The following is an 11,474-nucleotide window of genomic DNA, read 5'->3' on the forward strand; positions in this document are numbered from 1 at the left end:
CACATAATAACTGATAAATACTACAACTTCACCTCCCTACTACCACCATTAGAAGAAGACTCTCCCTTCCCCTGCCACGCAAATCCAATCTCCTTTCCAATCCCCGGCTCCACGATAACATTCACAACAGTAACACACTCACTTTCAAACCCTTCCCTCGTGGCTCTCTCCAACTCCTCCTCCGTCCTAACAAAGTACCCCTTCCCACCACACATCGTCGCCAACATCTCATACCTGGTTTCGTAGAGTAGACTCGTCGAGCGCAGTCCCTTCTTCTTCCCTCCACCACCTCCCTTGTCAGAACCAGACTCAGACGTAGGAGAGGATTTAGTATCATTCCCCACTGTCTGACCCTGCAACACCTTCCAATCATCCTCACTTACCGAATCCCCATGGTATATCCCCGAGTTATTGACCACATAGATAAGCGCAGGGATGCGGTACCGCGCTAGGGTTTCGATTTCCATGGCGCTAAAGCCGAAGGCGCTGTCGCCTTCAAAGGCTACTATTTTCTTCTGTTTGGTGGTGGATGATGGGGATGGGATGGCATTGTATGCTTCATGCGCGGCGACGATGTATCCCATCCCCACACCCATCGTGGCGTAGGTGCCTGCGTCGAGGCGTTGGCGGGGATGGTTGAGCGGGAAGATGGAGCGGGAGATGTCCATTGTGTTGGCACCTTCGGAGACGTAGACGATATTGCCTTGTTCGAAGGGGGAGAGTGTGTTGAGTGTGGATTTGATGATGTGGTAGGCGCGCTGGTAGGTTAGGGGGGTGTTGGGCGGGGTGGGGCGGAGGGCGGCGTTTTGGGCTTTGAGTTCGTTGCGTTCAGCGGAGGCGGTTAGGATGGATATGAAGTTGTCTTTGTTGTTTGTGGATGCTGAAGGACTAGGGGAGTATTTCCAATTAGAGAGGGAGGAGAGGAGTTGGTCTACTACCAGTCCGATGTCTCCTAGGATTCCTAGCTCGGCGGTCCCCGCGTTGCGGCCGATTTCTTCGGCGCAGATGTCCACCTGGATGATCTTTGCCGTTGGATTCCATTTGGGTGCTTCGCCGTAGTGGAGGATCCAATTGAGGCGTGCGCCGAGGATCAAGACGACGTCGGCATGCTTTAGGGCTGCGCTGCGTGCGCTGGATGTGTTCAAGGGGTGCGAGTCCGGCACAACACCCTTGCCCATGGGAGTGGGTAGGAAGGGGATCTGGGTCTGGTCCACGAGCTGGTTGATTCCGAGCTCTGCGCGCGCGTATGCGGCGCCCTTGCCTATCACTAGGAGTGGGGAGCGAGCGGTGCGTAGCAATTGCGCTGCCTTGAGAATCAGGGCTGGGTCTCCGCTCGTCTTTGGGGGCGAGGGGACGAGTAGGGTCTCGGGCTGGGGGAGACGGTATCCAGGGGAGGATTTGCCTTGGATGATATCGGCGGGGAGGTCGACAAAGGTCGGGCCTGGACGGCCATACCAACATGTGCGGTAGGCATTTTTGACGGCGCCGGGGATGAAGTCGAGGGAGGAGGCGCGGACAGCGAACTTGGTATGAGGGGTGAGAAGGGAGATGGCGTCCAATTCCTGGAAAGCGCCTTTAGTGACGCCGGTGGTCTCAGCAGAGCCGGCAAGGACTAGCAATGGGAAGTTGTTTGCGGTGGAGTTTCCGATCTGTTGGTCCCAAGTCGATGGTTAGTATGGAGTTTAGCACGATGGCCAAGAGCTAGCTGGCTAGCGGTGGAGAGGACACTGGAGTAAGCTTACCCCGGCCAGCGCGTGGAGAACTCCCGGCCCTCCGACAACTAGACAGACGCCCGGACGGCCTGTCATGTATCCGTAGACACTGGCAGCATAGCTGCAGGCCTGTTCGTTGCGAAAGGCCACGAATCGAATGCCCAGGTTGATGGCCTCCTCGGCGATCTCAACCACAGGGATGCCAACAATGCCGAAGATGACGGTCACGCCCACATCGCGCAGCGACCGGGCGATCAGTTGAGCACCGGTGACCACAGCCATTGTGTATCGGTGAAAATCTTCTCCTTGCCAGGAGAAATATGAGAGAAGTGCTGCTTCGGCAAGCAAGTCGTGCGGAGTTCGAAATGAAGGAGAGAAGCAGAAGAGCCGAGGCACACAGATGCGGATGACGCAAAGGGGTGAGTGGCCCCAGGCAGCCACATGAAGATAATAAAGGGATGAAAATCAGCAGAATAGACATAACCATCTAGTATAACGACTAGTAGAACACTGGAATATCTACAGATAGTTCGCATTCTCATTTACACCGCATATCTCAATGAGCTTGGTTCATTACGGCATCCCTCCGTGGGCGCCAGTCCGCAGAGAATCAATCCTATATGGTATCCATATCCAAAACACATCCATCTTCCATCCGATAGACAGCATCGCTCAGCAATCCAGGCTGAGCACGGCCACTATATCCGCTCTTCGACTATGTTTAGAACTCAAACTCCCGCCGGAACACATTGACATCCATCCCCGCCACCACCTGATCAGCCAGATCGCGTCGTCCCATCTGGCTAAAGACCCGCCGCAACGTGTCGTACAGGTTGGTGCTCTGGTTCTGGCTAACATGGATCATGCGGTCCAGCTGCTCATCATCGATGCCACCCTCGCCACCGACAATCTCACGCGCCCGCTCTCGACCTTCCTGCTCAACCACCCGGTGCATTGAGAGCGCACCCAGCAGATGTTGCGCGGCTTCCGGGTAGCAGCCGATGTTGATGCACGACACACCCAGGTTGTACCGCGCCCGGACGAAGTTGGGGTTGATGTTGAGCGCCTGCTCGTAGGCCTCGATCGCCTCCTCGGAGCGACCCGAGTTGGCAAGCGTAGCACCCAGGCGGTTCCACAGCAGGTGGAGCTGCTCTTGTTGGTTCGACGTTCCAGATTCCGTGGATGCCAACGCAGCAGAGAAGCAATCAACCGCCTTGTCGTACTCCTCTGCGCAGTAGAACAGAACGCCCAGGCCGACCTGGACGTCCGGGTCCATTTGCTCGCCCGAAGGCGACAGCTGAGCAGCCTGGATGAAGAGGTCGGTGACACGGTCGTGCAGGAGCTGGCGGTCCGTAAAGCCCAAGTCGGCATCCGATGAAACGTCGTTAGGGTTGATGATTTGAGGGTACTTGATGGACAGCCAACGTTCCAGAGTGCGATACGATGTCGAATCATAGCCCTCGTTGGTGTAGGAAACAGCCAGCCCCATCAGCGCATCCAGATTGTTAGCATCGATCTTCAGTGCCTGCTCCAGCGCCCTAATGGCCGGAAGTTCCTTCTCGTTCTGCGCCTGAGCCGATCCCAGCATGGTCCAGGCCTGGACATGTTGGGGGTCTTTCTGAACTGCCGCCTCGAAAGCCAAGGCAGCCAGGGAGAGGTTACCGCCCTCACGCATGATCTTCACTCCCTCTTCAAAAGGATTGTTCACGCTCCGGAACACGTTATCTTCTTCGAACATGTAATCGCCTAGTTGAGGGTTTCGGAAGCGCGTGTTAAGCGTATCGAATCCGTCCCATTCGCCCATCTCACCCATATGCAGGTTATCGTCAATGTTAAACTCGGTCTCGCCCTCGGCCAATTTCCTGTTTGTTGCGGTCTCAGCTTGGACCCGTTGCCACACGCTTTCAAAGGCACCATAGCCCGAATCTTGGGGGACTGACCTGTCCAGATCATTCAGCTCTGCCTCCACAGCTGCGTTGGCCTCATCGTCCAATTTCTGAGTATCCGCCGTCTCCATCTCCGCAAACTGTGCCTCCCAGTTCTCGTCGTCCAGCTCCACCATCCGTCCCTTGCCCTTATCCTGCGTAGTCGCCTCCGCCGGCTGCTGCTGCATCGCCATGGGGTTAAACGTCTGCGGCATCATCCCCATTCCACCCATACCCATATACCCTCCCATACCCATGGGCCGCTGGTACCCAGCCATCATCGGCGACGGGGCAGACGCTACAGGGTTAGCCGTCTGAGGCATGCCAGCCCGACTCTGCTGTTGGAACCGAGCAAACTCTGCGGGGGTGAATCCCGATGCATTGTTCATCATAGGACCCTGGGGGCCGGCAAATGCAGCCTCCATGCGGGCATGCTCACCCGCATCGAACTCGGCAGCCCAGCCGGGGGAGCCCGTCCGGGGAGGTGTGGTCTGGAACTGATCTAGCTCGCGTCGCAGCTGTTCCATGGCGAACGGTTGCGGGGGAGCACCGGGGATTTGGCCGGGTTGTTGGGCGAATTCGTCCATCATCTAGACAGGATTACCAATCGGGTATTAGTATCTACTGGATGAGGATGTTTGATAAGGGTTCACTTCGTACCTGATCTTGTCCTCCCATCATACCCCGGGACCGCATGCCTTCTTGCATGCCACCTGGGCCCCGCCCCACGAGGCGATCTCTCTGTAGGGACTTGTCATCTTGGACGTGCTTGGTGAACTGAGTCAACGGATTGCCTGCCGTCGAGCACTCGGCGCCACCAAGGAAGGACATGTTGTGTGTGTGTAGTAACGATCGTAGCAGTCTGGGTCTCAGTTATATCATGAATGATGCAGGGGTAAAAGGCGAAGATCTCTAGTATCGGACAGAGCTGATTATAAAGCAGATGTAAATGCGAGTTGTCCGAGGAAGAACAGCTCGAGCGCCGAACGTGGGGTTTCGGAGAGGCGCTGCTGCCGATCGGAAAGATACCGAGGCTCCCCGACAGTCACGTGGACTGTCACTATCAGCTACTATCTTGAATACTGAATTACTATCTTCCAGTCAGTCGAATGCAATTTCGTTAATATACAGGCCTACGATAAGTAGGATATATCGTTAAATTAGAGTACATGAGACCGCTCCTCCTTTGACAAAAAGTTTACACAGAAACAACCTGATGCCAACCGCTCAAAGCATCAATTATGACTGCTCCACGGGAGCAGACTGGTCCGTGCCACCCACGGTCCTGTTCGTGGCCTTGCTGTAATCCAGACGCAGTCTGCGTCCGTAGGGCAGCTTGTTCTCAAGGATCGCCATGGCCGCCTTCGCACTGGAAGTGCTGACGAACTCGGCGTGAGCGAAACCGCGAGCCTGTCCAGTGCGACGATCAACCGCCACACGAACATCAACGACATTCTGGATGTCCTTGAACAGCTCGTTGAGGTCCCGGTCAGTCATCTCAAAAGGCAGGTTGCCAATGTACAGGGTCCGGGTAGGAGCATTCAATTGCCGACGGTGGTAAACATTGTTCTGGGCGAATTGCACGGTCACGCGGCGGCCTTCGAACAGACGCATGTTCAACGCATCCACTGCGCGCTGGGCGGCGTCGATAGAGTCGAATTGGACATAGCCGTACCTATACCCCACGTAGTTGGTTAGCTCTATACTATTATACTGCCACAGACCAAACCCGCTCAACCGAACTTACCCTTTACTAACACCCCGGTTATCAAGAACAAGAACCACCTTCTCAACAACACCATACTTCTCCATCGCCTTCTTCAGATCCTCGCGAGTCACATCGTAGAAGACATTACCAATGAAAACCGTCTCCTTAGGGGTCGGCGGCTCCTGGAGTCTTCGCCTCCGAGCCTCCACCTGCTTCTCAGCGTCAGATCCTTCTTGCTCCTGCTCCTGTGGCTTCTCCTGCGCCTGCTCTTGCTGAGCTGGCCGCTGGCCAGCCTTCCATTCCGTTTGTATGAACCGAATCGAGGGCTCTTCGCGGGACTGTTCCACCTCCTCACGACCCTCAGTCTTATTATCGCGCTGCTCGCTCTCATCCGCGGGTTTACGCTCATTGTTGACATCGGTACTGTTCCACCGGCTTTGCAAAGTCGGCTGCGAAATCCGAACAGGAACTGCCAGGCGGGAATGGATGGAAGGAAGTGCTCTGGTTGAGCGTAACGGCGCTGGAGCTGTAGAAGACAGCAGCCGGCAAGCTGCTCGGAAACAATGCCTGGTGTCCGAATCGAATTGTTAGAATGTACACATGAAGCAGAAAACCCTTCTCCGGGACGTGCAGTACCATCAACTTACATTTTCTCTGTCGGCCAAGGATAAAAGCGAAATAATATTTATTTTGGCCTCGCTGGAAAACTTGGGGGAATTGCGCTGCTGCTGTCTGCTGCGGCTTGATTGGAAAATCTGGTTCGTCCGATCCGAGCCCGGTTTCTCACGTGACTTGGCCTGTGATCGTGAGGAGGGTGTTACAAAAGGTAGTAAATAGTTGATAAACATTGTCTGCAGTTGTGGATAATTACTAAGAGCTATAATATAGTTGTAGGAGTGCTATGGATAATTATTTCAGCTAGTACCTAAGATATTACATGTTGTTAACTATTAAATATCTGTCCTTCGTTATCGTATATGCGAGCATATATATTCATTCGTAGAAACTACATTATAGTTCTTTTTAAACATTTTGGGGAAAATAGTATACTATCCACAAGATGCTACAATGGGTAAACAGGATTGCATCGATACTAGTACTAGTACTACTACTACTACTACTTACTGTACTAGTTGTTCTTCAATTATTGATGCTCGGAGATATATATGTGGGCACATAGTAGTAGTAACTGTGAGTGCTATGATACTAGTAGTATGAAAGGATGACAGTGTGGCATGTCAGGAAGGAGAATAAAATGAGAAACTGATCGTCACGCCATGGCATATTTGCACCTAATAGTCGACTAAATTACATCTTTCCCTTCCTCGAAACTACCATCTCATTACCAAGTGGTATATCCCGTCCAGACACCAAGCCCGCAAACTATACCAATAGAAACATATATAATGCCTCTCATGAGGGGAGATAAACTAGAAACAAGAAGAAACCATATGGACAGGAGAAATCATACAGCACTTAGCCATCACATTAACTTTTGACATTCAATCTTTATATACTGCGTAGCCGAACCGAGACCGACAGGGAATCATGTTCCCTGCCCTGTACTACTCGGATGTTGGAGTGTGTTGGCGGTAAATGCTGCCGCCGCAAGTGGACTGCTATTGTCATAGCCACTGCTGTCCGGAGAGAAAATGTTAGGAGGGCCGCGAGGCATCGGGCGAAGTCTATCGGCTCCGCCATTCTGCACGGCGGACAGCTGCACGGGTGACAGAGGACTTTGGCTTTGCTGTTGTTGCTGCTGCTGTTGCTGCACATCGGCCGAGGGCCACCATTGTGATGACGCGTCTAGCGTCGAGTTCTGAATATAGGTATCCCAGGCGTCCTAGTGGTAGTTCAGTTAGGATAGAGCTCACAAGGTCATATCATACAGAAACACGTACCCAATCCAGATTAAGCTGCATATCAGGTAGTTGCCCAAACATCGCGTTGAAAGGCGAAGGTGCACCTGGCATATCTACCGTCGTGCCTAGTGCGCCCTGTGCTGGCAAGGGCGCCTCTGTCATCTTGTACGCAGGATCATTGAGGACTTGGTGGCCCGGATTGACAGGGCTCATTCCGCTGCTGAGGAGGCCCAGGGTCATCGCCGCACTTTGTTTCTCGTCCTGCGGCTCAAATGCCGGCGGAGGAGCAGTACTTTCAGGATATCCTAGGTTCAATTTGGAAAGCATCACTCCAAGCGCAGCGCCTGCTTTCCAAGCCTCTATCGTCTCGTTCTGAAGTTCCTCCCATATTTCCTTGGACCGCCGCAGGGCGCCCATCAGCTCTTCTCGCCGCTCTCTACCCCAAGCATACGAGTCACTAGATACTCTGCCTGCAGCCTGAAGTCGTTGTCCATGATACATATCAATGCAAATAATCGTTGCTGCCAGGAGATAGTCGGTCGAGGCGAGCGAGGTAACCCGATTGTGTCTACTTCGTAGTCGTCCCATAGGTTGAGTTTCAGTGTGGAGCAACGATTGATACCGCAGCAGTTCCATCGCGGAATCAATGCATGTCCTTCTTGAGTATGTGAAGCGAGGATTCTCATGTGCCCGAACCAGATATTTCCGATGGAGGACGCATTGCGCTTTGTGGTAAACACTAGCGACCTGCAAAACGTCAGGGCAAGCCAGATACAGACATTGCGGGCGGAACTTACCGTAAACCGTGAAAGAATGAGAGTGGGAGACTCCCGTGGACTATCTTCAATCGGGCGAACAAGCAGGTGCTCAGGTATCAAGTCTCTAGCTCGCCGAAGCTGCGCATCCACCTCCATAACAGTATCGTAGGATACTGGGGTTTGAAGAGGAGCTGTTATTTCAATGACACGGCCAAAGACAAACGTCAAGCGTGATTTAGCAATGAGATACGAGATCGGTGTAGGCTCATTCGGAGGCCGGGACGGAGGGAGTTCCTTGCAGTTCTCGTCGAAATCGTCATCATACAGGTTCCGGGGAAGCTCCGTGTCTGTGTCAGACGTGCGAATCATGTTTGGCAGACCCATTTGGGAAGAGCAGAGTAAGTCTGCCTGCCGCACGAAGGACCACACTCGGCGACGCATTTCACCTAGGAAGGGGGTGATGTTGGGAAACATCTTCGAATCACGATGATATCCCATCCTCATGGCCAGCCTCGTAATCACACCTACCAGCACCCAAACTGATACGTCTGCTTCCCGTGTTTGACAAAGGTCTCCATGAAGATGGAATATCAAGCTTTCAATCAGATTTGGATATGATTTAGTAAAGTCAGCCAAGGTGAGGCATTGCGCAACAAGGTTCCTAAATGTGCCAGCCATGTCTAACGATTTACCCCGGAACTCCGGTGGCTCGTCTCCATCACGATGATATGATAACATGGCCAGCCGCATCATGGCAAAGAGCATGGCGATCCAAACGGTGCATGTCTGCGAAGGATCCTCCCAGTGACGGTTGTACTAGTCCACAAGTCAACGAAACGTCCCCCTTCCGTCGAGTGAGAAAGAAAATCCCTGACTTACCTGGGCTTGGAAGGTTGGGCCGTGAAGAATATCTATTTTTCTGCGTCAGTTCCAACAGATATTTTGTGTTGGTGGAAATGAACTCTGACTCACGAGTCGAAGGGTCATAACAGCTGAAATATCGTTCAATCAACATATCTGTCGTATACTTTGAAGGCAAAGAAGACATGATTTCTGCTCGAGTAAGCGGCTTTGTAGCCCCAAACAGTAATGCAGAGCCAGAAACGTCGGTGGGCATTTTCGTTGCTTCCAATTTCTGGGCTTGTTCCTCGTACTGTTTTTTGTGCGTCTGGAAGAAATTGCGGACTTCCGTGATCTGGAAAGCACAATTAGCCATAACGACCCGAGCTGGCTGGGAATCGAATAGACCTACATCATTCATTACAGTAGCCCAATGAGCTTCGCTGAAATACCATGACTTGTTATTGTCGACCTTCATTATGCCGAAAGACTTGGTGACCTGCTCCGTGTCACTCTCCTCCGGGGCATTGGGTGCGTCGTCCTCTATGTCTACATCCCCGTCATGTGGTACGGAGCCAGTGCTGCTGCTATTACCGGATATTGCAGCAAGGGCGGCAGCTGGACCGCTGGCCTGCGAACCGTTTGTCATTAAGGACAGCACAAGATTCTCGAGCCGGTCGATCCGATTCTGCATATCGTCTGGCGAGCTTGAAGCAGACAGCTGAGGCGGATTCTTCTTTCGCACGTTTGCCTGAGCATATGAACATGATGTAGCATCGCCCCGTTTGATGCAGTTCTCACAAGGTTGTGCACGATTACATTTCAACCTGTTTAGATATGATGAGCCATCTACTGCGCATCAAAAGTGTGCAGGAGGCACTTACTTTCGTTGCCGGCAAGGAGCACAGGAAAGAGGCACCCGATTCCTTTTCCTAGTAACCTTGTGGAGACCTTCCGGTGAGAATGCGCTAGCACTCGAGGAAGTTGTAGACGGAGGGGTGGGAGACATTTTGCTTTTTAAGACGTTTGTTGGAACAGGAGTCGTAGGATGCTCAAAACGCCCTTGATCTCGTCAGGCTTCCGGGGGGCTGATCCTGCGGTACGCCAGACCGAAGCAGACAAACAGGTAGACAATCGTCTAGCGGGACGCAGTGCGCGGCCTCCACAACCGGAGATTGTTCTAAGGGTCCGTACGATGCTGTGAATTGAAAATGGAGGGGTCGCAGTACGAATCCAAGCCACTTTCCGACGGTCGGATTGGGCGCAGATAGGAGAACGTGATGTAATGAAGCGCCGTGTAAGATATCGACGGGGCGCGACTGCTGGTACGGTGTGTGTTTGAGGTTTCGCTGAGCGAAGTGAGAGACGGCGCGCGAGCCGAGATTTCTGCTCGGAGACGGAAGTCAAGGCCAATCTCGCGCAATATGGCTGGATTCCTTGCTCGTAGGCAGCTGCTGGAAGAGGCGGTTGGCGGAGGGCGAGGTGCGCTGAGCACCAAGGAGGGGCGCGATAATGTGGATTGGGGGTGCTTTGCGGTCCGTCCGGTAGTCCGCAAGCAGTCCTAGTAGCTTGTAGTTATGGTCGGGATCACCTCAGCGCTGTCCACAGCAGCTAGGCGCACAGGGAATCAACTGTGGGAAAAAAAACTATAAGAAATACCCGGGAGAGGTCGAGTCGAGTGATGGAAAGGTTGAAGGTTGGGTAGAATGGATGGAACCCCCAAAGGACCGACGGAGAGTGTCTAGAGGCACGTTTCGGTGCTTAGTGTCTAAGTTGGTTATCTCCGTTATCGCCTTCTGCCCTTTTCCCAAGGCGGTCAACAGGGTCCTGAGGCAACAGCTGACGTAAGGCGGGAAGGGGAACATCAATTTCCTGATTTGATTTCAGTGACAAAGGAGGAAGAAGTACTGTGTACGGAGTAGCATCCTCTCACTTCGATTCTAACAGCATAAAAAAGACCAAAGCAGAGTCTGCAGTGGACACGGTTATGTAAGACGGCTATCTAGACCTCGCACTATACTACTAAAGGATTTGTCTCATTAGTCCGTTTGATCTATCAGTTGGCAGTGGTTCCGTTTGTCTCGCCATGAGAGTAGCCTGGACCCGGCCGTGATAGTCTTCCTGAGAGGCGGTCTTGATCCTTGGGCGGAGGATGAGCTGCTCATTTGCTGGGCTGATCCGATAGTGGATAACTAATATACTCACTAGTTAAATCACATAGGTGATAACTAGTGCATATCTAGCTGTCTCGTATGATCGTTGGTCGGTGTCGACCCTACGCTATTCTGTTATACTGGAATAGAAGACCAACGAGACTAAATGCACGGTGACACCGGAGACTTTCGTTGGGAGAATTCTTATTCTCCAGTAGCACCGAACTTGGGTAAGGAATTGCTGACAGAGTAGTGAGCTGTGAGCTCATTCGCTCCCACTCAGTATACTTTCCACCTCCAAAGGCAGCAGCTGTCAGTTTACTACTAGTGAGGAACATACTTTTACTCTTGGAAGTACTCCCTCCGATGAGTCCAGAAAGCTTCTGGCCGGATTGCGGACCCATCCAGGTGGATCCTCTGTCTTCTGGCTTCGTCAAATCACATTGTAAATTCATGGAAGAAAAACAAAGTCAAAGATGAGCTGATTTCCGCTTTTTGGCAGGCTGACCATGGCTA

General features: G+C 52.6%; 2 protein-coding genes across 2 annotated transcripts; both read right to left on the reverse strand.

Moving 5' to 3' along the window:
* Positions 1-20: 20 nt before the first annotated feature.
* On the reverse strand, positions 21-4,468 carry ASPBRDRAFT_54960 (uncharacterized protein; the record flags this gene model as incomplete). Its single annotated transcript, XM_067627322.1, has 5 exons — positions 21-1,649; positions 1,743-2,011; position 2,222; positions 2,524-4,227; positions 4,298-4,468. 5 exons carry the CDS (start codon positions 4,466-4,468, stop codon positions 21-23), a joined length of 3,774 nt encoding a protein of 1,257 aa, XP_067478915.1.
* A 408-nt stretch (positions 4,469-4,876) lies between these two features.
* ASPBRDRAFT_195831 (uncharacterized protein) lies at positions 4,877-9,814 on the reverse strand (the record flags this gene model as incomplete). The annotated part of the gene is made up of 9 exons (XM_067620906.1): positions 4,877-5,312; positions 5,385-5,871; positions 6,912-7,188; positions 7,247-7,954; positions 8,005-8,781; positions 8,845-8,876; positions 8,938-9,160; positions 9,218-9,632; positions 9,690-9,814. The coding sequence occupies 9 exons, from the start codon at positions 9,812-9,814 to the stop codon at positions 4,877-4,879; spliced, it is 3,480 nt and encodes a 1,159-aa protein (XP_067478916.1).
* Between the last annotated feature and the right edge of the window lie 1,660 nt (positions 9,815-11,474).

This window comes from Aspergillus brasiliensis, assembly GCF_001889945.1.
Source record: "Aspergillus brasiliensis CBS 101740 unplaced genomic scaffold ASPBRscaffold_6, whole genome shotgun sequence".
NCBI lineage: Eukaryota > Fungi > Ascomycota > Eurotiomycetes > Eurotiales > Aspergillaceae > Aspergillus > Aspergillus brasiliensis.